At 35.1% G+C, this 27,833-nt stretch overlaps 2 protein-coding genes across 11 annotated transcripts in view; one reads left to right on the top strand and one right to left on the bottom strand.

Annotated features, from left to right (window-relative positions):
• The window catches only part of SLC1A2 (solute carrier family 1 member 2), a 109,391-nt gene extending 99,467 nt beyond the window's left edge, over positions 1-9,924 (top strand). The window contains exon 11 of the mRNA XM_058161664.1: positions 81-9,924. Within this exon, the coding sequence (XP_058017647.1) occupies positions 81-155 (75 nt within the window). The 3' untranslated portion in view covers positions 156-9,924. The remainder of the gene's footprint in view (positions 1-80) is intronic.
• A 1,014-nt stretch (positions 9,925-10,938) lies between these two features.
• CD44 (CD44 molecule (Indian blood group)) overlaps positions 10,939-27,833 on the bottom strand; it is a 92,381-nt gene continuing 75,486 nt past the window's right edge. For 2 of the 10 annotated variants that reach the window (XM_058161649.1, XM_058161654.1), the window contains 9 exons: positions 26,491-26,628; positions 25,772-25,951; positions 25,076-25,252; positions 23,403-23,555; positions 22,430-22,588; positions 20,097-20,234; positions 15,433-15,534; positions 13,931-14,009; positions 10,939-11,814 (listed from right to left, as the gene is read on the bottom strand). In XM_058161649.1, the coding sequence (XP_058017632.1) occupies positions 11,598-11,814; positions 13,931-14,009; positions 15,433-15,534; positions 20,097-20,234; positions 22,430-22,588; positions 23,403-23,555; positions 25,076-25,252; positions 25,772-25,951; positions 26,491-26,628 (1,343 nt within the window). In that variant the 3' untranslated portion in view covers positions 10,939-11,597. The remainder of the gene's footprint in view (positions 11,815-13,930; positions 14,010-15,432; positions 15,535-20,096; positions 20,235-22,429; positions 22,589-23,402; positions 23,556-25,075; positions 25,253-25,771; positions 25,952-26,490; positions 26,629-27,833) is intronic. The other 8 variants (XM_058161651.1, XM_058161650.1, XM_058161653.1 and 5 more) reach the window with 8 other exon arrangements.

Genomic DNA, 27,833 nt, shown 5'->3' with positions numbered 1-27,833 from the left:
TTGAGATTTGCATAATTCATTATGTTTCCCAGTCAAAGTGCCTTGATTTTAAGCTAGGTGTTGATGGTAATTACTTTCAGGTAACCTTGGCAACCAATGGCAAATCTGCAGACTTCAATGCTGTCGAAGAAGAACTTTGGAAACATGAGAAATAAGATGGAAACCCTTCAGGTCCATCTTGAATAAGTCCCTGAAGTTGTCTTTTGGTAAACCAGATATCAAGATCCAAGATTTTCCACTGTTTTTATTTAGCATAGAAATGTGCTTACTTAATGCTGTTAACTGAAACTTAGCAATGGTCTTGTGAAGTCTTTGCTCTTTTAGTTTCTTGGCCAAATAATTCATTTTATTTTATTATTTGTTTGGATGTAAGAGAAATATTTGGTTGGGTTTCCTCCTTCTGTTCAAAACAGAGAAAATGTAGGCATTTAAAGAAGAAAGATTTGTAAAGGCACAATATAGCTGATTTGCTTCAGGGACTAAATATTTAGCATTAAGTATAGTGTATATCATGCAGAATCTCCCGCCTGCTGAATATGTGAACCTGTATATTGGTGCATACTGAATACAGTGAGCATGTAATGTAAGACATTATTTCTTAAATGCTTTACATGTGCTTTACTTTGCATAGTTTTCTTCAGTTCCCTTTTCTTCAAGCTGTCTTAAAAATAAGTGATCTACCTAAAAAAAAAAAAATCCAGTTCCGAACTCCAGTGAATGCCAATACATGCAAAATAGCAAAATATTTTTAATGATAAATTCCTCATCTCTCCATTCTAACAGTCAAACTTTTTGAGATCAGAATACAGTTTTTACACAACTGAATTGGACACATTTATGATTGTGGGTTCATTTCCCTTTAATTCCCAGTGGAATGTCCTTCCAGTAGGCAAATTTGTGACACTGGAATTAAACATATGACATGTTTGCACAGCTAACCAGGAAATAAATCTATAAAAGCAGAAAATAATCATATTTGCATGGATCCAGAAGCATCAAGAAATCACAGGAATGCTAATGCAGTAGTTTTATCATACTAAAACTAACCCAATGCCAGTTGCTCAGCATACACCCTTCTGCTCTCCCCAATCATATCTTACTGCTTCTTTGTTGAGATTTGAGAGTGCTTCTTTTTAGGGACGATATCATCTGCTAGTAAATTCTCTTTCGTTACTCCTTTTCTTAAGAAGAAATAAGTTATATTTAGCATGAGTTTTGCTGTACAACATCAATTAGTTATTTAATCAGGGCTAAGATATTTTCCTATAAGTACTAGATATCTCCCCGCCCAATATGTTGAATCTTAATTATATTAAGTAGAATTAGTTTGGGCAAATATCAATTTGCTTCTCTAGAATATTAAGTTTTATTTGCTATGGCACTCAATGTGATTATATCTTTGCCACAATATTGTAGAACGACAAATCCTGCAGTGATGCCAATTTAATAGCTGAACGTCTTTTCAAACTAGTGTTATTCTCTGTAGAAATATGAAAAGATCAGATAGAGCTATGTTTCTTCTTTTTGTTACAGTGTATTAAATAATTGGCCCTGGTGAGAACGGAGATTTGGATGTAACTCCCACATCCACATTCATATTTCTCTTTCTCTTACTTTTGGTGAACTCTGCAGGCAGTATAATTTAACTCAGAAAAACACAGGATAAAAGGAAAGCACACCTGTAACAGCTCCTTTTCAAGTCAGGTTTGGCACATCGTCTCTGTGTACATTAACAGGGAAAAAAAGAATTCTTAAATTTTACACAGATAAGCACACTATCCTTATGGAGAAGAAGTGCATTTGTGGCTATCACAGGTTGGCACAATTTTTTTCATGGGCAATCCACACTGAAGCTCCTTTTAGGATTTTCTTATAGTCACCAAAAACCGATACGCTTGTGTTCAGTATCACATTATATTTCCCCTTCACTTTGAAGAAACGAAGCACTGACTACTAATGTAAGTGTAGGTTCCTTTATATGGGGACAATTTCTGAAATGCTAATTGAAAATAAGTCATGGGTTCCTTTCAAACAGCACTTGAGAAGGAAGCTCTCAAATTAAAATAAGAAGAAATTGTAATTTTGCAATTAGAGATTTCTGATATTTACATGGGGGAGGGGGAAGCCCTGTGTGGGATTTGAGAAACATTTTTGGATTTTTCATAACTCAGGGAATTTCTGATTCTTAAAAACAAAGCCACACTTTATTTACAATCAGGGATATTCATGGGGAGGGGTCAAAAATGTCAATTTGGCCTTGTAATTAAAGCCCTACATGTTTTTTATGTGCATACCAACAATATAACATGGAGGGGTGACCATTCATGCTCAGCATTTGATTCCTAAATGAATTCTAATGCTCTGTATTCTGCTGTGGTAACCAACAAATTTAACAGTCCACAGTCTTTCCATCTCACAGTACAAAACAGAACCTTAACAATTATCCCACCTTCTTTATCCAGGGTAACTACTGTAGTTTCTGAATTTCCAAAAAGAAAGATGCAGAACGATTCTGCAATGCTAGTTTATAAGCATTGCCCGTTTGTGTGAACATGCTTTTCATTTGCAAATGCAAAATATAGTAACAATTGCAGTCTATATTTTTTTTCAGTAGTCAAGATTTTTCTCCATGTTAATGCCTCCATTGTTGGTAACATTCATTATTAATGATTAATAGTTAATTATTAATTTAATACATAAGCATTTCTGCAATTTAATCCCTGATGTGCAATAATTTATTTCTTGCCTGTGTAACCAAGACATGTGATAGCTACCTAGAGACTCAGCAAAAGAAAACAATTAGGAATTTCACCTGTAAGAAAATAATTTTGCACCAGCACTTTGCATTTCATTCAGGTCCAGTTTGTTAATTTGCATTATAAACCCAGCCTTGCTTATAATTAGGTGCAATTTCTTGATTAGATAGAAAGGGGGATTTGAACAAGCAAAATTCCATTTATTTGATACGGCATTGCAAACCTGAGAAATTCTCGCCACTTTGAAGATAAAATCTTCCCAAGATCCCATTCTTGATATGGTTTGATTCATGGAGTTCAACAGAATGATCATTAGTTTTTCTGTGGTGCTACTATATGCTCCCCACTTTTTATAACCAGGCTTAAGTGTATATTCATAAGACACCTGAAGTAAGTTACAGTAGTGCTAACAAAAAAATTATATTTGCATACATGAGAAAACATTTGTTTTTAACCTCTTTTTTTATCAACAAGATCTCTTTTTAGCAAGCTGAAATGCCTTTTATCTCACATGTAGATACTTGATCAAATCTCTAGATACTCTTCAGCTTTTAAAAGTATCTTTTAACAGTTAATATGAGGAATATTTTTGCACTTATTTTTCATCTATATTTCTCTCAACTTTGCTCAAAAAGATTAATATAAAAATCTTTATCAAACCCCCAAAAACCTGGCTCTTTCACATCCCACTATAATGAGGGATGTCAGGAATTCTCTTTTATATGCATCCTCTTTACTTTTCAAAATTTTATCTCCTGCTTAGTGAAACTGATTCTGTAAAATCAGAGAAGATGGACACTGCAACTCTGACAAATCTGAATTCAAACTAGTAAGAATATGTACCTTACATCTAGGGTTGCATTTTTTATACATCTGGTGTTCCACCAAGCCTAATGCTAATTGGTGGTTAATCTATTCACACATGAGTCTGTTCCTTTGATTATATGTTTCTAAATTGAGTTAATAACTCCATGAAATTATTCTTAATCTGTAACATGAAATTATTCTTAATCTGTAACAAGCTTTCATACTTTGATGTCCATGATAGGGTTTATCCTACCTATATTATGTTTTAACTAAACAAAATCATACATGCACTTGCTGTCTTCTTTATAGCAATACTGAAGAATTTGGCCCTAGAGACCCTAACATTTGTTAACTCTAACAGAAGAAAATCTCATACCATAGAGTTTTACCCAAGAAAATATAGAAAAGGCAATCGCTAGTGAGAATTAGAATCAGAATCATTAGAATCCCGAAGTTATACATTAGAGAACTTGTATGTTGTGGATTTACAGAATTCAGACCTTTCTCATTCTCTGAACATGTAGGGTGGAATAGAGAATCAAATTAAAGAAAAATGATCCATGCCAGTACCCCATGAACTATGATGCCTGTAAATGCCACACCAACATATAAAAAACATGGCGTTTCCATCTTTTATTCTCTTTCCCTTCATCCCCAAACAATAGGAAAGTTTATTACTGAACTCATTTTTATCAACTTTATCCACATGTTTAATATTGCAATTCACAGGCTGCTAGAATAATATTTTATTAAAAATAATTTTAATATTATCAGAATATCAGAAGAACCACAATTTTTAGCCATGTGGAAACTCCCATCTTACTTGGAATTATATTCAATTTATAGCACTGATTGCCTCAAACAAGGTCTGTAAAGCTATGTATGTAACTTAAGTACTTCCTCTGAAAATTATATTTAAGTTTGCTATAACTTTGACACCTTGTTTTCAGAGCTAGTGGGGTGGGTTTAATCAGTGCTATAGATCTCAATATTCCATTATCTTTATTTCAAATCTGCTTCTTCAATTTTCTGTTGATTACTGTAATAAAATCTTCCTTCCTTCCTAATGCATGAATGGTAATTTATGGAATGCATGAGGTGTATTTCTACTTATTCTAATTCAGCCACTTATTCTTCTTCAACCATGATATACACTGTAGAATGAATTAACTTATTTCTGGCATCTGTAATTTACAGACATTTGCAGAGGTTATTTTCTTATACCAGTTGCAGACAGTTATTTTATTATACAACCATGTAAGCAAGCAAGAAAAAAAATGCTATAATCCTTTTAAGGAAGATTCTTTTGTAACGAACTCTGATAAATGAAATTTGTGACTGGGTTCATGCAACACATTAAGCCATTGTATCAGTGGGTTGGTTTTGACCTAGCACAACATACGAACTCACCTCGTGTGGCTTGCAAACCATGATTTATAGCTGAGCATTATATAAAGCAGGCCACTACAGCTTGTTCCACAAACCATGGTTAAAATAAACTATGACTTGTGTGACTTATGAAACCAGCCACTGTTATGTTATGTTAAATTAACATAACTCTTTAAACTTTATAACTTTAAGCAAAGCACAAATGGAAGTTAAAGGTATCTTTATGCTACAGTTCATTATGGAACACTATTACAGTATTAATATAGATTTGAGATTGAGCCTTTTTTTTATACTTAGCTTGTTTTTTTACCAGGATAATTCCAGAATGTCTCTACCCTACAGATAAATATTCTGATTCAGAATATATTTTGTTTTTAATGTACTTACTTGCCATTATTTTCAATGGAATTAATTTACAAAATCCATATACTTTAGGATTACAGCTTTTGAAGAAAAAAAAACTAATCTATTTATGCCCAGAGTCAGTAAGGCTCAACTTGGTGTCCAAGATTTGCATCAAATAGCATTTCATGAGTTTGGTAGGCCTTCAATGGAAATGATGATGCGGACAGAATGAAGTGTCTGCTTTCGTTTATGTACCAAATCCCAGAGTGATGTTTAATGGTTACATTTCTTCAGTAATGTGACACACATCCCATCCCATGCTGACAGAGAGAAATGTTATCTTCTCAAACAGTATTAAGTTATAGTATTTTCCTAACGATTGAATGACAAAAGATTACCAACACCAGGAATTATTTGTTTCAGCTACTAATGAACTCTGTTGGTTCAAACTGTTCTAGTTTTTAGATGCATTTTGTTGAGATATACAAAGACAAAAATGAAAGCTACATAAGTTCAAAATGTGTAAGGAACTGCAGCATTTGATCTCACATCTTTGCCTTTCTACAAAAGGACCAAACTACATTCTTTAAGGGATTATGTCAACTAAATAGCACATATATAAATACCTCCTGATTTTTAAAACATTTATAAAATAAAAAAGCAAGCAATATATTTTTTCACCATAATGATCGAAATCTGTTTTTCTTCCTTTATTAACAGTTAATTACAAAATACCTATATTGCTAATGCCTTGTTATTATCCAAGCACATTGAGAGAGAGCAAATAAATTTTTAAAACCCAAATTATAGTTTGAATATGAGTCAGACTCTGCCCCTTTTGGCATACGGCTGCACAAAATTGAAGAGTCGAAACCTATAGCAACAACTGACTCTATGAAACAGGTATATTTAACTTGTGCAACCTATCATGTATGACCTGCAAATGGATGAATAATCTGTACAGTAGGTAGGGGCAGTACATTATTGTGATCTTATTTTGTAATACTCCTCTATTTTAAAGCAGAGTTTTCAAATATTCTCGTAATTAGAGCTAAACACAATCAAGTCGTAAGATAAAACGCTAGTATTACCTATCAAAGCATGATGCTCTTACAAAGTTTTGATGCGTTGTTTTCCGCATGAAGAACAGTGCCTCCCCGCACTTTCTGTAGATAATGTAGTTTATCTTGGTGTAATTTCAGTGAAATTGTGTATATGGTATTAATGGTTGGTATTTTAATTTAATTTAACTTCAACTCTGCTGGAATAGAAATTTATAGTAATATGTTTGAAAATAGATTGGATTAAGTTGGCTGGCTTTGGCTGCTATATTGGTATTTCCATTTCCAGATGTTTAACAGCAAAATTTCCATAATCTGCTACCCATTGCTATATGGTGGTATAAGCAGTATAATTGTGTTTAAATAATTGTTATAACCCTTGTGTTCCAGCCAGGTTGCTGTAAATACGTTAGTACTTGTCTTTATATATCTAAACAAGCAGCATGCATATGAGTGTATGTACACCAATCCCTGGCATTTAGTGAATGTGAGTGACTGTCTGATGTTGCACTGTGATTGCAATAGCACTGCTACTTTAATGAATAAATATAAGCACAGTATTATATTGAGCTGATTATGTATTTTTCTGTATACATGATAGATTGGAGATATAAGGATAGATGTTAATAAATCGTTGCAACTATCAACATGTTGATCCCTTGTAAAAAAAAATCTTTTATTTTGAACACTGTGTTTACCTTTTGAAACCGCAGTCTCAGCTTTTGCTTCTCAACCAGGACATGGTGATGGTCTAACCCTTCGAGATTCCTCAAGTGTTCGTTTTTCACTTCTTCGCTGACCACAGTAACAAATCCAAATTCAAGGCAGTGTGTGAAAAGACAGACGTCTTTTTGAAGTGTATTCTTGTACTTGTTCATATTCCAGTGTTAATAGATCATGCGAAAATAAATTATTGAGATAAAAATATGGTATAAAATATGCTATCTTAGAGACTGTTATTTGAAAAAAAAGGAGTCTTTATATAAAGTTGAAATCAGACAAAGTCAGGAGATTCAGGAAAAGGAGCAAAAGGTCCCCAAATTTCAGTTATGAATATTTGATGTGGACAAACACTTAATTGATCTCATATTAGTTATAAATCCCAGAACAAAGCTACTGCAATGCAGTTGCAGGCAAGATTCGTTTCATGAATCTTTACATATAATGATACAAAAAATTAAACAATTCATGATAACCCTGAATCAAATTAGTTAACTGCCTGTCTTAAATTCTCTAGAGCAGTGTTCCTAACCGCAGAAGCTTGAGATGTGTGGACTTCAATTTCTAGAATTCCTGATAATGGTCACCATGGCTGGGAGATTATGGGAGCTGAAGGCCCTATATCTTAAAATCACTAAGATTGGCAAGTAAGACTGAAGAACTAGGTTATAACTATTCCTTTCTTAACAGAACAAGGAACAGTTTTCCAGTTGTAAACTGAATCTAGTTATTGCCCAAACATAGTTATATTATTTTGCTTCTGTAGGCCTTGAATGCATGGATACCATATAATTATGTATAGAAAGGGGAGATCCACTTAATTCCACGCTCTGCAGGTATATTCAGCTAAGGAGAATTATTGTGGTTATGATCTCTTGAGATCATGGATCTTGTGCACATGACCTCTTAGACTGCATTAATGGTGGGTCACCCTACAAACAAAAGAAAGCACAAACTTGGCTTTGACTGTAATTAAAAATATTCATCTGAAAAATGAAATGGTGTATTGTGTAATTTCTATGCCAATTGTGTAAAATCTAATACATGGAAATGCTAAATCTTTCTATTAACATTTATTTACTACAGTAGCAATGACTTGTTTACTAAGCACTTTTCATAGTCCTTATCTCCTTTATCTATACCTTTAGCAATTATTTGCTTTTCCTGTGTGAACTGATTTCTGTAATTTGTATATAAAACAAAACTGGACATTCTTTATATACTGGAAATAATAAGCAAAAACAGTATTTCACTAAATGTTGGATTTTTTATGTACATATCATCAATAAATGTGAATTCATAATTTTCATAGATAGAATCAATGTGAGTATATCCATTTACTTGTAAGCTCTAGAGATAATATGTGATGGAAGGATGTGTGAAGAGTTACAGTCCAGTAACAAATGTTTATATCTATCCATCTATCCATCTATCTATCTATCTACCTACCTACCTACCTACCTACCTACCTACCTACCTACAAATTTGCTAATGATTGACATATCAAACCAACAGAGCTACTTTCACATGTGTTAGGTTTGCAGCTTCTACAGATTTCTGTTCATCCATGCACTTTAAACCGTGAAGCTTGTTTTTCTGATAAAATAATTTGAGTTATGCTTCCAAAATGTTGGTTTTTATCTGTCTTTAATGTAGAAAAGCTGCCCATGAAATAAAAATGTACCTCTGCCGTTGTCTGCTAGACCAACATTGCCATAGCATCTAATAGTGGGAAAATAGTTACACCTATAGAAAATGGTTCACGATAGAAATTGCTTGTATTCATCAGTCTTGTTCATTTTGTAAAATTAAATTAGCACACTAAGCATCCAAATTTTGATTACATTGCCATGGGGATGCTGCAATGGTTGCAAGTGTGAAAAACAGTCAGAAGTCAGTTTTTTCAGTGATATTGTAACTTCAAACAGTCACTAAATGAACTCTTGTAAGTCAAGGTCTACCTGTACCTAAGTTGTACTTGTGCATCTATTTTTATCCTGCCAAATACAGAAATTCACATTTTTAATTATTGAATAACATTCTATTGGATAGGGTCAATGTTCAACCCTATCAAAATACCTCATCTGGGGTATTAGTAAGTCTTCCAGCTTTGTGTCATTTGCAAATTTTATGAGCAATCCTTTTAGTCCCTCATCAAAGTCATCAAGAGCAATGGCCCCCAAACTTTTGGGCACCAGGGGATCAGTTCCATGGAGAGAGGTTTTCCCGTGGACCGGAGGGCATGGTTTCGCATGCTGCCTGCATCCTACAGATGGGACTTCACTTGTTTGCACAGACTGGTTTTTGCATGCCACAGACCGGTCCTGGGCCACAGACTGGTGGTTGGGGACCCCTGATCTAGACAACTGGGTCCTAGTCAGAACCCCCTGAGCTACCCTTTGCATGCTTCCTTTCATGTAAACTCATTAAGGACCATGTGTTAATTGTTCAGCCAGCTGCAAATCCATTTTGCAGTGGAATGATCCTTTTCATATTGGTCCAATTTATCAAAGTTATGGTCAAGTTTTTCAAATCTCTTTCTGAAATACAAAATAAAGTATTAAAAAACCCAATGAAGTTCATTTCCCCATGTAGTTCTGATGTTATCTAGCCAGGTAATTTACAAGAGAAGCTGGGTCAAATATCAAAAACCTACAGAAGAATATGTTGGTAGGAATAGGAATCAGAAGTAGTATTTCTGATTAAAAGGGCCTCTGTGGCTCAGGCTGCTAATGCAGTCTGTTATTAACAGCAGCAGCCTGCAATTATTATCCCACCAGGCCCAAGGTTGACTCAGCCTTCCATCCTTTATAAGGTAGGTAAAATGAGGACCCAGACTGTTGGGGGCAATAAGTTGACTTTGTATATAAATATACAAATAGAATGAAGACTATTGCTAACATAGTGTAAGCCGCCCTGAGTCTTCGGAGGACGGGATATAAATGTAAATTTTTTAAAAAAAGGAAAATTTAGTTTGCCACGTAAACCGGGTGAAAGTAGGGTTCAAAGTTTTATTCAACATCTTTGGCAAAGAAGTATATGGCATCAATTATTATATTGTAATTTTTAAATGGAATGTGTGGTAGCTGACAATAAATTGTTTCCTTAACTAAATCAGATATGGGTGACGGTTATATTCCATGCATTCTTTCAGTCTAAAAAACAATCCAATAAAAGTTCAAACAATTGTTTCTTATATCTGATCACCTAATTTATCAGAGTGGATTCCAAAATAAGATAATTAGTCTATACTTTCTATATCTAACATTACTAAAAAGCGTAACACAACTGAAAACACTCAGTAATGCAACACAAATATTTTCCAAAATTTTCTCCAACTTTACATATCATATTTATGAAAAATTGGGAGGCAGATACAGTACATTCTACGAAAAACACTTGTTCTGTATATAGATGATCCCGGCTGGATTTCAGCCAGTGGCATGTTTTTAAAGGAACAGAACTTCTGAAAATATTTATTTCAAATATGTTTTATGCATCTTTCATTGTAAGTCATGACTGCATAGAAAAGGTTTTATATAAACTTACTCTGCTAGAACAGGAACTGTGTAGGAAAAGAGGTGCCCTGTTTTGTTCTTAAGAACCATTTAATTCTTATTAGACTAAACCTATTGATGCAGATTCAAATAGGAAATGGGTAGTTCAAGGAAAGACAAAAGCTGAGAGATAGTGGGACAAGGAGGAAAGAATGTATCTTGGTGTGGTCCTGTCTAAATATTCTAGGGTCAGTTCACAGCCTATAGGATAATTAATGGGATCCCTAATAAATGGAATACAATACACCAGAAGTAGAGCAGCAAGGAAGATGAACACTGACATTTAAAGATAACATCACCACATTATTTAGATTATAGAGAATAAAAATTTATTTGCTATAAATCAGGTTTGGGTTTGGGGGTTGTTGTTTTTTTGGCCTTTCCACCCTTTTTAGTGATTTTAACATGGTGGAGATCTGTGGAACGTGTAAAAACTTGCTTTTCATATTCAACTATTACAACATGTAATTCCAAAATATTAAAACATTAATGAGATTTAATAACTCTGACAATTTCGTAACTGACCAATAAAAATTCAATTCCAAAATCTATATGTCAAACTTCAAGACAGCCGATCATTGTGAATTCCCTGGGAATGCATTTTATTATAATGCCTTAATGGCTACAGATTCTGGAAAGTTCAAAAATTCTGTAGGTCAGGCAAAATAAATTTTGGTGTTTTGCCTTACCAAACAGATTGTAAATGGGGAACAAATGCTAGCAATAAGATGCTGGTCACTAATTAAAACTGGGCAAAATGATGCAATGCTGGGCAAAACAAAAAATGACATGTTATTTTTTTGTAGCTGACCATTACAAAAGAAAAAAAAAAACACCAAGAAAATGTATGCTTAATTATGCTTTAAAGATATCAGTAGCTCATTGCATTTCTGAGTTCTAGTCCCAGTTCAGTATGCTTTTTGTTTCCCCCAACTCTGATTCAATTTGATCGGCCAGCCTTCCTACATGCCACTCTTCAAGGGCACATCTTGTTGGTTCTGTGTTTCATCAATTGCCTGGAATTCATCATGTGAGCCCTTTTGGTTTTCTGGCTTCTCTTTGTGTACCAAGTGCACCATTTCCTGAGATTTGCTGGCATCTCCATTTAGCCCATCTTTCTTCTTCTCATCTATGCCTCCTTTACCGTTGTTAATCACAAGCTTCTTCTTCTGCCCACATCTAACCGAAAAGGAAAAGATTGTAAAGCCAAAATATTTAAGGACAACATGTTATATAACCCTAATCTTGCGTAGCTTCTTCTCTAGTAATATTACACTACTAACCAGAGCATACAAAAGATTTGCTAGGCCAATTCTCAAACACAGCTTGTCTGTCTGGAATCTGCACTGCACATCGGACATTAATACAACTGAATGTGTCCAGAAATATTTCACAAAAAGAGTCCTCCGCTCCTCCACTCACAACAAAATACCTTATGCCACCAGACTTGAAATTTTGGGCTTAGAAAATTTAGAACTATGCCACCTTCGGTTATGATCTAAGCATAGCTCATAAAATCATCTGCTACAATGTCCTACCTGTCAATGACTACTTCAGCTTCAACCACAACAATACATGAGCACACAATAGATACAAACTTAAGGTAAACTGCACCAAACTCGATTGCAGAAAATATGACTTCAGTAACAGAGTGGTCAATGCCTGGAATGTACTACCTGACTCTGTGGTTTCATCCCAAGATCCCCAAAATTTTAACCTTAGGCTGGCTTCTATTGACCTCACCCCATTCCTAAGAGGTCTGTAAGGGGTGTGCATAAGAGCACCAGCGTGCCTACCGTCCCTGTCCTAATGTTCCCTTTAATTGTATTCATTTTATGTATTCAAGTCGTGCTTATACTTATATATATTATCTAATACGTACTCAAAAAATTATATATTGCCTTCATTTTGTCTGGAGTAGCAGACTACATTAAAAACATTCATTCCTTGCTTATTTCTTAGGCAAGAACTTTAATTATAACAGATTAATCTTGCGTTTTCAGATCTTTCTGGTTCTGGTGCATTGACATAATTGGAACAAGGAATAGTCTATCAAAAAAGCCTTCTAACAAATTCCTTATTTTGAATGGGGCATATCTTTGGATTCTACAGAAGGTGGTAAAAGGCAGTTAAAGGTGATTCCTGGAAGAACAGCTATAGTGGTTCTTTTGCTTAGTATAGTGGCTTCATTGACTCAGTTGACCCAATACTTTTAGATTGGATGGCTTAAGGGTAAACCTATGTCTATGGATCTCAAGTTGCACATTGAAGTAATCGATCATCGGAAGGAAGGCCCCACAGTAAGTAATCAATGCTTACATTTATATTAAAAACACATAACTCAAATGCACCATGTCATATATTTCAAAGAATGAGACAGTTCATATACAAGTGTTCAAAAAGCAAATGCCTTTTCAACTTTTCATTCATCCACATGGTTCTGGAAGGAATGGGCAAATATTTTTTGCCAGCAGTCCTCACCAAAATGTTCTTACCCAGTAGCAGCAATGTACATTGATTAACAGCAGTTCTTACTGTCTATTACAATGGTTCTTAAGAAAAACAAGAGGAAGGGGATATCAAAGTGACATCAAAACTTTCAAATATATCAGTTGAATTTTTTTTTAATACTATGGTTTGGTTCATGTAACATTCAGGGATGTGAATACTGACCTATGACTCTCCTTTCTCTTTCATTTGTGTTATCCGATTTTGAATATTGCAGAAACAGAAGACAACTGAAATTATTAAATTTTTGGGGAGCCTGGTATAAAGCCCTGGAATTTGAAGCAGGCTTATATGTAATGAAACTGTGTATTTTGAAGAATGACACAGTTCATATACCAGTACTCAAACAGCAAATGCCCCTTCATTAAACTGAAATGTTTGGTTAAAAAAAACCTCTCAGGCTAGGATAACAAACATTAAAAAAACATTGATATGTGCTGCACATCTTAAGAGAATTAAGAATTAACTTTAGCTTTCTATGATAGGATGTGTCCAATGTATTTTGGGGGAAAAAATGTTTCATTTTAGAATATATCCATCCCAATTTCTTTAAAAGAAAACTCTTATATTCTCCCCCCCCATCCAATTTTGTTAAAAATTTTGGAAAATTCAGTAGCATATTACGATCAGTTCACCAAATGAAGCATTTCTTCACTAATTTTGGAGCCAATAACATTGACATTACTATTGTCTCCTTTGAATGCTCTTAAAATTGTCAGTCCTAAAAATATTTCAGCAATAGGCAGTTTTGGCACCGAGAAATGGAAAACTACAAATCATTTCTTACCTCCTTCGACTGTTTACAGCAATGCAAACACCAAGAATCAACGCCAGGGCCAAAAGAGAAGCAACTACAATTAGCCAATCTGTGGATAGAAAAAAAAACCACCACATTCTTTTGTCATCTAACTAGAGAATTGACATATTCTCTTTAATTTTACTTCCTTCAGAATAATACCCATGAACTGTTATTTTTAGTTGTCCGAAAACTGTTTTTTATGATTTGGTTTTCACATAACTGAAAGTTTTCACATAACTGAACTCTTAACAACAATTGTATATAAGCAATGATATTTGTGCTGATAATTTGTATCCATTATTGTATTGTCCTGTGTAAGGTAGGAGACAATGATAGCTGCTGTTATTTCCAGAATCATGAGAATGAAACAAAATGTAACTCTGATTTTTTAAAAAAATCTCCTCATAGTTTCCTACTTTAGCCATAGTAAGAGTTTCCAGAGTGTTGTATAGTCAAATGGCATGGGGGGGAAAACTATTAGAAGGATAATATCTAAGAATTAACAACATAATTTATTTATTTATTTATTTTTACATTTATATCCCGCCCTTCTCCGAAGACTCAGGGCGGCTTACAGTGTATAAGGCAATAGTCTCATTCTATTTGTATATTTACAAAGTCAACTTATTGCCCCCCCCAACAATCTGGGTCCTCATTTTACCTACCTTATAAAGGATGGAAGGCTGAGTCAACCTTGGGCCGGGCTTGAACCTGCAGTAATTGCAGGCTGCTGTGTTCTAATAACAGGCTTCTTACAGCCTGAGCTATCACGGCCCCTAATAGCTTTTTAATCTGACCTCAAAGCCAAAAATCAAATTACATGGTTTACAAATTAGAAATCTGAGATTATAAATGAAGGTATGATTCTTCAATAAAAAAAAGTTTTGAATATTCAGATTAGCATCAATATTGCTATGTTGTTATGTTAAACAGTTTTGGAATTGCTATTCATTTTCTATGAGAAATAGGATAACACTTATTGGGTACTGCATATATCACAGATAAAAATTGTGTAAAGCAATTACGTAGTTGAACCATAAGATCGTGCTTCTTAGCCATGGAGATATATCTGGATTACAGCTGTCATAGTTCACCCATGCCACATTCTACCAAATTACACTATGTTCCTTATATGCCAGTGAAATTGTGGCATTCTATAATCCAAATAATGAAGTTCAAAACTTTGTTTGTACACTATTGAATATATACATAATTGAGCTTTTTTTTTTTCCTGTTGGCAGTACTGTTCCTGATTTAAACCACTGGTCTTAGTGTCAGAGAACCCTTAATTCCAATATATTCTAAGACGTGGGCATATACCCATGGAGGAGGGGAGAAATGAAAAGTGTGCAAAAACATGACATCATTGGAAGGTATATACCTAATGGTGGCATTTGCATGTTTTAGACACAAAAGATGACAACAAAAAATACAGGAACATCACCGTATGACTTCACGATAAATACAATGATAAAAGAATAGAAACAAACCTGGTATATGAGCCATTCGTGGTTGACTTTTTCCTGACTCTCCCGGCAAAGGTGTCACATTTTTGTCTCTCACTACACTGGAGTGTTGGTTTGGATCAGGACCTAGAGAAAAGGCATGTATTACTCGCTGCGTCATCAATATCTGGAATTTCTGCTTTTGTATTTGCAGAGGAAAAATATTATTTAATCAGCCTCTGTGGACCGATGTGTTTCATTTCCATAAGTACTGCTGAGCTGTCACTACTTCTGGAGATAGATTGATCTCTAGGCTTTTTTTTTTTTAAACCCAAATAGAAATCTTTATTTCACACACGCACACCCACCCACCACTAAAAGGTTGCTTTTCTTTCAGAAGATGTGGGAGAGCTGTGCTATGCCAGGGAAACTTAATAAGCATAGTAATGTTTCAGTTTACTTAAGCAAGTCTTTTGCAGGCAGAACCAGACTGATTTGAATCAGAAAGCACAGCTAAATGCCAGGTGCAAATAAGTAAAAGACACTTCTTTCAAAAATTGATATTTCTACATTAATATTTTCCACACTTTTCCACTAAGTCCCACTGGTTTGTATTAGAAACAATAAAAATTGGTGATTTAAATGAATACCAAGGATAAAAAACAAAATTTTGACATTTGAACTTAAGGTTATGATATAGTGTAACTATGACATGAGCATATGTTGCAATATACCTAAGTGAGACAATTCCGAATGGCTACCAGATGATGAGCAAATCAAATTAAATCAACAGAGAGTATACAGGGCACTGATTAGAAAGATTAGAAACAACATACTCAAACTGATTCGTGAATTTGGAAATAGTTTATCCAGCAAAATAAAATCTACATCAGATTAAGAAAACAGTACAGTGTCTGCTCTAGAATTCATGATTACAAATTCACCTTCAGTTCACAATAGCTACATTCTGAAAAAACAGGCCTGTAATTAGTATAAATTATGTTTATTTCTACACTGATATTTATTTATTTATTTTGTTTACATTTATACCCCGCCCTTCTCCGAAGGGCGGCTTACAGTGTATAAGGCAATAGTCTCATTCTATTTGTATATTTTTACAAAGTCAACTTATTGCCCCCCCAACAATCTGGGTCCTCATTTTACCTACCTTATAAAGGATGGAAGGCTGAGTCAACCTTGGGCCGGGCTCGAACCTGCAGTAATTGCAGGCTACTGTGTTCTTAATAACAGGCTTTACCAGCGTGAGCTAAACCGGCCCTTCTGTTTTGACATTCTGAAGCATATTGCTAAAAATCTATCAAATTAAAATTATTATGTAAATTATTATATATTATACTATATAATATAGTAGTATATACTACTGATATATGGTATATTTATCGGCTAGTGGAAACAACATAATGAGATTACAGGGTAGCGCCTTTTAATGTGTACACTACCGGTATTATAAACATTCAGGATTTGAACCAGTTCAGACTCCTTTTATGTCACTTGGTCTTAGGAGCCACAATGGATATCTCAAAAAGTCGCCTTTGCATTGAAGGGATATAATAGTAACAACAACAACAACAACAGAGTTGGAAGGGACCTTGGAGGCCTTCTAGTCCAACCCCCTGCCAGGCAGGAAACCCTACACCATTTAAGACAGATGGTTATCCAACATTTTCTTAAAAATTTCCAGTGTTGGAGCAGTCACAACTTCTGGAGGCAAGTCGTTCCACTTATTAATTGTTCTAACTGTCAGGAAATTTCTCCTTAGTTCTAAGTTGCTTCTTTCCTTGATCAGTTTCCACCCATTGCTTCTTGTTCTACCCTCAGGTGCATTGGAGAACAGCACAACTCCCTCTTCTTTGTGACAACCCCTGAGATATTGGAACACTGCTATCATGTCTCCCCTAGTCCTTCTTTTTATTAAACTAGACATACCCAGTTCTTGCAACCATTCTTCATATGTTTTAGCCTCCAGTCCCCTAGTCATCTTTGTTGCTCTTCTCTGCACTCTTTCTAGAGTCTCAGCATCTTTTTTACATCGCGGCGACCAAAACTGAATGCAATATTCCAAGTGTGGCCTTACCAAGGCATTATAAAGTGGTATTAACACTTCACGTGATCTTGATTCTATCCCTCTGTTTATGCAGCCCAGAACTGGGTTGGCTTTTTTGGCAGCTGCTGCACATTGCTGGCTCATATCTAAATGGTTGTCCACTAGGACTCCAAGATCCCTCTCACAGGTACTACTATTGAGCAAGGTACCACATATACCGCATTTTGTTTTTTTGTTTTTTTGCCTACATGTAGAACCTTACTTTTTTCACTGTTGAATTTCATTTTGTTAGATAGCGCCCAATGTTCAAGTTTGTCAAGATCCTTCTGTAATTTGAGCCTATCTTCTGGAGTGTTGGCTATTCCTGCCAGCTTGGTGTCATCTGCAAATTTGATGAGTTCCCCATCTATCCCCTTGTCCAAGTCATTGATGAAGATGTTGAAGAGTACTGGGCCTAAAACAGAGCCTTGGGGTACTCCACTGCATACTTCTCTCCATGTGGATTTAGTTCCACTGAGTGCGGTTGGTCAGCCAGTTATGAATTCATCTGGTGGTGGTGCTGTCTAACCCACATTTTTCTTACTTTATGCAGTAGTAGGTTATGGTCTACTTTATCAAATGCTTTACTGAAGTCCAAGTAAATTACTTCCTTGCACTGACATCTGAGACAAGCACATCAAAAGATGATGGAAAAGGAGACCTTTTTAGTGTTGATCTGCTGTGGAATTTTACTAGGAGACACAGAACTTTAATCAAAATTTCTGACAAAAAAATCATTCTACAGAAGAAACTACTGGTACTCATTCTAGAACAGTGGTTCTCAACCTTTATAGTGCTGTGACCTCTTTAATACAATTCCCCACGATGTGGCAACCCCAACCGCAAAAGGGGGGAAAAAAGCGGCAAACTGTTTTTTTTAATTTATCGCGTATTGGCTAGCGATCTGAACTGCTTGCGATTGCCTTGAAGATGGAGGCATTAAAGCGGAGACTCCTCCCCTATTAAGTTTATCGCACCTGAAACCAGATTAGGCTAGCGACTGGGAGTGATTACAGCTGGCTTGAGAGGGAGATTCAGAGCAAAGATTTCTCTCTTTTTTAATTCATCGCGCCTGAAGCTGAATTTGGCTAGCGATTTGAAGAACCTGCAGCTGGCTTGCGGAGTCAACCATTGGAGCGTGATTCTTCGACTTGCAAGTATACTTCCCATATTTCCGATGGTCTTAGGCAACCCCTGGCAAATCGTCATTCGACCCCCAACGGGGTCGCGACCCACAGGTTGAGAACCGCTGTTCTAGAATAAATAGCAGAGCAAATACTACAGAAGCTATCTGAAGTATTTATGAAAAGCCCAGGTTTTTTAAAGTGTTAAACTGGAATATGTGGAAAGCCCCAGTTCCTCTTTAGCCAGGAGCAGAAAAAGTCTCAGGTGATACTCAGAGGAGTATCAGATGTAGCTGCTGCTATCAATTTGCAACCTCTTTGCTGATATCAAGACTGGCCTATTTGATTGCAACTGATTTAATTTATTAACATGCCATAATCTAAAGGCTGGTAAACAATAACAGATGGTTCATTTAAAGTTCTAATTAAGGTAGCAAATATATTTAAACAATCTGCCTGCTTTTTCAAATTATTCTCTTCTTCAGCTTTTAGACTGAAAATTGGTATCTCTCTAACCCTTAATGTCCCATTTCCCAAAATCAATATCATGCAATTTTATTACTTCTCAGAGCTCAAGAAGCAATAGCAAAATTTTAATGAGATTTTGGTGTTCTGGTGCAAGACTGTCAAAACTTGAAAATTACAGTATTTTATTAATTTAAATGAGGATCAGTGAAAATTCCCTAATTTCAGCCAAAATCAATAATATATAATATATAATCCAAAATCAATAATATATAATATATAATCATATTTAAAAACAGTAGTCAATTAGAAATTTGTGTCATCAGTGGTGGGTTTCAACATTTTTTACTATCGGTTCTGTGGGTGTGGCTTGGTGGGCATGGCATGGCTTGATGGGTTTGGCAGGAGAAGTATACTGTAAAATCTCCATTGCCACCCCACTCCAGGGGAAGGATACTATAAAATCCCAATTCCCTCCCGACTCCAGGGGAAGGTTACTGCAAAATTCCCATTTCCTCACAATCAGCTGGGACAGGAAGCAGAGAATAAATGGGGGCCAGTCAGAGGGGGTATTTACCAATTCTCTGAACTACTCAAAATTTCCGCTACCGGTTCTCCAGAACTGGTCAGAACCTGCTGAAACTCATTTCTGAGTGTCATGCATGTCATTATATTGGAAAGTGATACAACGGTAATTATTTATTATTTAGAAATCAGAAAAGAATACTCCACAGTGAGAAAAGATAGAAAATTCTAGCCACAGAGAATCACACACCTCCTAATGGGCAACATTCCAACCATATATCTCTTTATATGAAGCTATAGACCAGAGACAAGTTTTGTTTGTAGTAAGTTTTCACTTGAAAAATCAAGAGTTCCACACTGCTTTCCTCATAAATATTACTCTTTTTGTTTTTACTGATAGGTCATCCAAATTCATAAATTACGAGACAGGAAGTCTTACGAATTGCAAAACTAAATATTAAAGTTATAGGAATATATACTATAGGTCTTACTGTCAGTGGAAGGTGGATGTCTGTTTATAGGATCTTGACTGTTATTTATAAGTTTTTCATCATCACTGGTCCATGTAGGAAGCCACTCTGGACCAAGATCTGATTTTTCATTTTTGTCTCCATCACTGGAGGCCACAACTGGGGTAACAATAGTTAAATCAATTGTGAGCAGGATATATGCAGGATCAAAACTTTTCCCACCAAATTCTTACTCTAAGTTTAAAATGTGGAAAAGCAGAAATGAAATTCTCTCTTTCTTATTGCCAAATATTATGGCCTGTTGCGTCCAGTACAGGTAGTCCTCAACTTACAATCACAACTGAGCCCAAAATTTATGTTGCTAACTGAAACATTCGTTCAGTGAGCTTTGCTACATTTTACGACCTTTTTTGCCCCATTGTTAAGTGAATCATTACAGTTTTAAATTAGTAACACGGTTGTTAAGTGAATTTGGTTTCCCCATTGGCTTTGCTTGTCAGAAGGTCGCAAAAGCTGATCACATGACTCCCGGACACTGAGAGTGTCATACATATGAACCAGCTGCTAGGCATCTGAATTTTATTCACAAGACCATGAGGATGCTGCAATGGTCATAAGTGTGAAAAATGGTCACTCCTCACTTTTTTCAGTGCCATTGTAACTTTGAAAGTCACTAAACGAACAGTTGTAAATCAAGGACTATCTGTAGTGATAGACTAAGAAGCAGATAAAGGACTAGAGGAAAAAAAGAAAGAAATGCTTCCAATTACTCCCAGCATGAGGTCCATGTCCTACCTTACACTAGCAAGAAAGTCACTTTTATGCGTGCACAAACATGAAAATAGATTAAGAAAGCTCATATATTTTTATTCATAATAAATATACCAAAACCAGAATATAGTAATTGATGCTGACAGCTATTGCAATACATTGTATTTTCATTTTTTTTCTTTTTAAAAAGGTAAACAAAGTATTTTATTTAACATTTTATCTCCACAGATCACCACAACTAGTTTTTGGAAGTGTCCTTGACATGTAATTGGAACAACAGTAGGATGATCAATAAATACATCTCCTCCTATTAGCAAAATTATACATACTCTATCTCAATAACATTTAAAAAATAGAACTGTAATGATAGCAGGAAGCAACCCAATTATAAAAAGGATATTATCAACAAATATTCTCTGGTACATGTAGTCTGCTAGTCATGCTAACTTGAAAAATGTAAAGATATCACTAGGCAGAAAGAATTGAAAACAAAAATAAAATTGTAAATGTAAACAGATCTACATGGTATAACTTGAGAGCAAAATAAATGGCTCAGAAAATGAAATTTAGAGGTTCCAATATTAAATGCAGATCTATACAATTCTGCATAAAAATAACCTAAATCATTTAAAAAACTAGTTTTAAGTACATACAATACATGCTTTTCAAAATGTGCACATCAGGAAAATGTAGTTCTTTTCCTCATGATGCCCAATATAAAGTTATTTTAATCCAGAATGGGCACTGAACTTTGAATGCCTCAGAGACATGTGATTCTTATGATCTTATTGGCCAAAAGCCACCAGAACGACCATGCCTATTGCATTCATAGCAATCACATGCATTCTTGTATGAGCATACTTTTCATCCACTACTCTTCACACATACCAAGAAAACTGTTTCAATGAAACATTAATTATATAAACACATTCAATATATTATTGAAGATCTTGAGTTAGTAATTTCAAATCCTAATTACAGTCTAAAAGGGCCATTAGTTCACTAGTTTCAAATGCTGATTTCATAGTTATTTTTCTTATCATCATCATCAGGCAACCAATTAATTACCAATAAAGAAGAATATTTGTAGCTCAGGGTTGAAATGAGGGGACCTTGGTGCCCTCTGAGCATGGTTGCTTTCTTGCAGATATTTCATTACCCAAACCAAGTAGCATCATCAGTGCTAGCAGAGCACCAGAGACCATCAAGGACCCCTCAACCAATTATTTTCACGAGTAACCTATAAAACATTAATGATATGGTAGGCTGAAATTTACAAATCAAAAGAGGATATAAGAATCAGGTTTTATTTATTCATTTGAGCACTAGAAATATGTAAGATGGCTGCATAATAGACAGAAATAAATAAATAAATAGAATCATGGAGACTATGAGTGAAGCTGGGATAAAGAAAAGCTTTTCTTTCCAGACTCTCATTCTATCCAATGGAAAGTGACATACCTCATAAAGTGTTCTTAGGCGCATTTTTTTTACATGCCTAAAATAGACACGGAAATTAAAAACAGAAGAATATCTCACCTAAAGAGGGGTAAAAAAGATCCCACCACCATTCTAGTGGATACCTGTATGGTCAGTTTTATTTTTTTGATTTATTCCTCTTCGAGGAACAATTCCAGGAAATAAGACATCCACTGTGGCTTTTGTAGTATATTTGTCTTCACTAACCCATTGCCTCACTGGTTCTGAAGTTGGATCTTCTTTGGTCCCATAAAAGCCCACATCTATGGCAGCGATAAAGCAACGGAGAACGAAACAAAACTATTAGCTGCATTCCCTTGACAACATAGGCCCAATATTTTTTTTTCACAAAACAATATAATACTGGTAATAGTTCAGACATACAAAAAAGCACATTATAATTCTAGCAGCAAGTCCCTTCCTAATTAACTCCTGTTGGGTCCTCTGTTTTCTTTTCTGTATCCACCAAAGATCATTAGTGGTTACAGGTAGTAAATTTGGTATGTAGATTTTCCATGGTATCTATTGTTATGCACTTTTAACAGACAACAAAATAATTCACAAGTAAGGATAATGGTTGCTGCTTAAAATTGGGCTTTTAAAGGGTTTCCCCCCCCTTCACTATATACATTCTTGCTTTGGTAACATCGTATCCTAAATCTAATCATCATTTTACATACACTCACTGCAAGTTTCCAATCAATTTGTTATCACAGAAATAATCACTTGATGCCTTTGGAGAATTAGAAAAAACACAGATATACTGAATAAGATAATAAAAAATATCCAAAAGTAGATTATAAGTCTAAGACTAAGATTCAGAATGTATTTTTTATGATTCAAGGCTTATACAGAATGAGGATTTATACAGAATCACAATGAAACCATACCATGTTAAATAAGCTTAAGAACAAAACAAATCAGCGTAGAAATATTTTGTAAATTGTTATATATACTAGTATAATATGAAAACCTTTTCAGGAGTTGTAATAATGAAATAATATATACTGTAGGTACTATGAAACAATACTTCATCCATGCATCACTATGAAAGGACAACATTATTCACAGCAATACCTCCATAAAAGTCACGTTCATTTTCATGCTGTTTACTGATTTCCGTGCCATTACTGGAAGTATTAGTAGGTTTTTCTTCACTGATCCAGTCTGACTGGTAAATAGGAGGCAATGGTGATTGAGCTGAATCTTCAAGATCCTTCAGTATGACAACTGTTTGATGAACCAACGATAAACTTAGATTTGGATATTTAAATTTTTAATCTGTGCACTGTCCAAATGAATTCCCATCCAAATAATCAATGCCCAAAATTTCTACTTCATTTATATTTTCTGTTTTTTTAAAAACGGGCTTTTGAACATGTTTACCATCTGGTCAATTATATTCACTGACTAAAAATAATCTAATGATTCACTCATGTAATATATCCCCGAGGACCATTGAAATTGGAAACATATTAACCATTATTACCTATATGAAAGGTTTTGCGGCACTACTCTGTCCAGTTGATGGAATAACATCTAATGCTTCTGTGGTAGATTCTCACAATTGTTAAATGTTTTTAAATATCCAGCAACAGCTGCACTCACTTCCCACATTTTTTACATGAGTCAGTACTTTTTTTTTTGGTATTGCATTAATATTTGGCTAGATAAGTACTGTAAAAATGCAGCAATATGAATTTAATCCTTGACTAAAGCAAGTTACAGGGAAAACCAGAACTACAAAATGGTAGTCTACTAATCTGATATATAGCAGTAGACCTGTAAATTCTTTCTATTTAAACTCTTTCATACTAAAGATGTGAACTTTGTATGCAACACCATATACCAGTGATGGCTAACCTTTTTGCCATCGCATGCCGGAGGTGGGTGGGTGTCAGGGGGGGGGGGTCATGTGCCTACACCCATAATTCTATGCGCCCAACCCTTGCATGTGACTTCTCCTCCCCGCTCTTGTCATGCGATGGCCCAGTAGGCCCATTTTTCTCTCTCACCTGGCTCCAGAGCCTCCCTATGAGTCTTGGGAGGGTGATAACTGCCTACCCCCCCCCGGAGGCCAGAAATGGCCTGTTTACCAACTTCTGGTTGGACAGGAAGTGACTTTTTTTGATTCCTAGAGAGGCTCTGGAGGCAAGGAACAGCAAAAAAGTCACTTCTTGTCCAATCGGAAGTTGGTAAACGAGCCATTTCTGGCCTCTGGAGGACTTCCGGGGGGTGGGGGCATGGGAAAGTAGTTTTCGCCCTTCCAAGACTCATAGACAGGCTCTGGAGCCAGCTGAGAGAAAAAAACAGGCCTTCCCCGCCATCCCGCAGGCCATCTGGAGGCAGGAAACAGCCAGAAGGCCTGAAAATCAGCTGGCTGGCGCACGCATGCACCCGCCGGAGCTGAGCTCACGTGCCCACTGATATGGCTACATATGCCACCTGTGACAAGTGTGTCATAGGTTTGTCATCACGGCCATATACCATTACAACAGAAGCATGTAGCCTATTTTCAAAATTTCATGCCAATTTTACCTGTACAAATGGTGCAGTGTAGTAATTATTAAAGACTATAGCTGTTTCAATAATAGAGTTTTGTCTAAATGTGATGCCACTTAAAACTACTTGTTTCCACCTACTGAATAAGTGTCTTCCAAGTCCTGAAGGATTTCAGAATTAAATTAGGCTATTTATTGATTGATCTAGAATGGCAATATAGAGAAAAATAATATTTTTTTCCCTAGTACCTGTATACGATGTTTTGTTTTCTTGCACATTGTCTGTGAGATTATGAATTCCAGGTATGAAATCATTTATTGATGAATTTGTAGGGTGATGAAGTTTTTCATTCAAATCAAGATCTTCCTTAATCAATGGATCTTGGGTAGAATCCTCATAAACATCAGCTTCAGTGGAAATCACAGCTATTACAGTATTGATCAATTGATTTGAAACAAAATAGGAGTGACTTTCACTAAATAAATTTCTAAAACATATATACAATGGCTTCTATCTTTCTGACCTGTAAATCATTGTACTGGTTTACAAATATAGGTATTTTTCATTGGGCAGACATATTTTAATTTAAAAGTATAAATATTTCCCTAATTTGGGATTATGATGATGGAACATTGCTAGTGAAGCATTCACAGCATTCATTTTCAAGTGACTATTTTCATCACCTAAACAAATGAAGTTAATTAACATTCTTCCTTAATCTGATATGTAAATTATTTGTCCTCTCGTAAACCTTGAGGAATTGCTGCTAAGCCATCAGTTTAACAGCTATTCAACATCATTTTTCACATATTTTCTGTCTGTACTTTTATACAGATTACATGTTAAAATACCATATAATATATGTATGGATTTTTTTTCTTTTTTGAGAAAGACCCCAAACATAGCAAAATAAGCTGGTTAAAACTGCATCTTCTGAGAAATACCTGTCTGAGTTGTTTCCAATTCAGGCTTTCTCTCGATCTGAATAATTTCAGACTGAACATCTTCCCTAGTTTTGTTCTCAGGGAGATCATTTTTATTGTCCAGTCCTGGATGGATGTCATAAAATGATGGGTTTTGTGTGGTTTCGTTGCCTTTGCCTTTCTCCTTGGAGACTACAGTTGCTGCAACAATTGATTTCAAAAGATTTGTTTGCACATGCCATATCTTGTTGAACCATATTCTAATACAAATTTAAATATAATTCCCTTGATAGCATATTACTTATTATTTACAATAATAGATTAAGTAATATTGTTCCTAGTTCAGAAATATGAAAATGAATAAAAAATTCTTTGCCTAATATCAACTAAAATTTATTTGGAGAAATTCCCCAGAGAGAAAATTGATTCTGTGATTTTTTTTCTAAATTTTATTTATGAATATATCTAAAGTCAATATAATAATATATTCTATACTAATGTACAAATACAATCTTTATGGATAAAACAAAACCTATCCCTATACAGATAAGATTTATTGTCACATTATGTATTAATCACATATGAGAAAGTTTTATTGGTAACAATTTCCAATTCATGTGGCACGATGGTTAATGGCCTCATATTCTATGTATTTAAAGCAATTCAACCAGAAAAATAATAGAAAACAAAAATTAAAAAAATGCTAATACCTATATGTGAAATATTATTTTCATGCTTACTTGCAGTTGTAGGAAGAATTCCAGGCAGCAATTGCTCTCTAGAGGTGTTTGTGTGATATTTTTCTTCACTATTCTTTAGATGCAATAATGAATCACGAGTAGGAACTTCAGAGTCAGTGCTAACACTGGAAACTACTGCTGTTACAAAGATGACTGGGTCAGTTTTAAACACTTTTCAGAGCTACTTTTCCAGTTGCACTTTTACAGTTATAAACAGAAAGAGAAAACCAAGAATATCTTAAAACTGTTTTAGTGGAGTCAAATTACACTCCATATGAAATAAATTTTTTCTTCCTTCCATTCAATCATGTCCGATTCCTGGAAACTGATTGAACAAGCTTCTGTAGTTTCTTGACAAGATTTTTCAGATTTTTCATTGCTTGATTCCTAGGGCTGAGAAAAAGTGACTGGACCAAGGTTACCCACTGGCTTTGTGACTAAATGGGACTAGAAGTCAGAGGTTCCTGTTTTCTAACCTGAAACATTAACCATTAGATCAAACTGGCTATCAATATAAATGCTGTTGTCATCATTTAATCATGTCCAACACTTAACCAGTGAAGTATATTATATATTATATCTACAGGCCTAATTCAGCTGGAAAAATTAGTGCAAAATAAACGCATTTTCTTTTACAAAGAACAAATACTGCTGTGGAATAAGTCCCTTTTCTGCTAGAATTAAAAAGATGAATATTATATTGTACAGTTAGTCCTCAATTAATATCTGCCCTATTAAAGACTGTTTGAAATTATGACTGTTGAAAAACTAACTTTTTGACCTGTTCGCATACCTACAATCATGGGAGCGCCTTTTGGGCACTTCACAACTGGAAGGCATTATCAATTGTCACAATGTTCAATGATCGCATGATTGCTGTTTGCGCACTTCACAAGCAGCTTCCAACAAGCACAGTCAACAGAGAAGCCAGAAGTAAAGACACAATTCAGTTATACAATGTCTCACTTAACAACCACAGATGATTCACGTAACAACTGCATTGCTTAGTCCCAAATGTGGTCATTAAACAAAGAATACCTATACATTTGGGAAAGTATAATAAACTTTCAATAACAACAATAACAAAAAGGGAAGTATTTCTTTTTTAATCTTTCCTTTTTCATGGCTATTTTCCTCTGGGAAGCTGTTTCAGGTGATTTCCAGTTATGCATTTAAAATGTAGGCAAAGTATCACCTTTTTAGGCAAGTGTTGACCACCTAATGCAGCCTCAACAGGTCATGAGAAGTATTTTTGTAGATCATCGCCTTCTGTAACAATACTTGAATCTATGTTAGGACTATATTTGCACAAATTTTCTTATTAATTCTCTTCTGTCTGTTTC

The sequence above is a fragment of the Ahaetulla prasina genome, chromosome 1 (assembly GCF_028640845.1).
Source record: "Ahaetulla prasina isolate Xishuangbanna chromosome 1, ASM2864084v1, whole genome shotgun sequence".
Lineage (NCBI taxonomy): Eukaryota > Metazoa > Chordata > Lepidosauria > Squamata > Colubridae > Ahaetulla > Ahaetulla prasina.
Note: the sequence above shows the minus strand (reverse complement) of the source record. Positions and strands in the feature narration are given on the sequence as shown.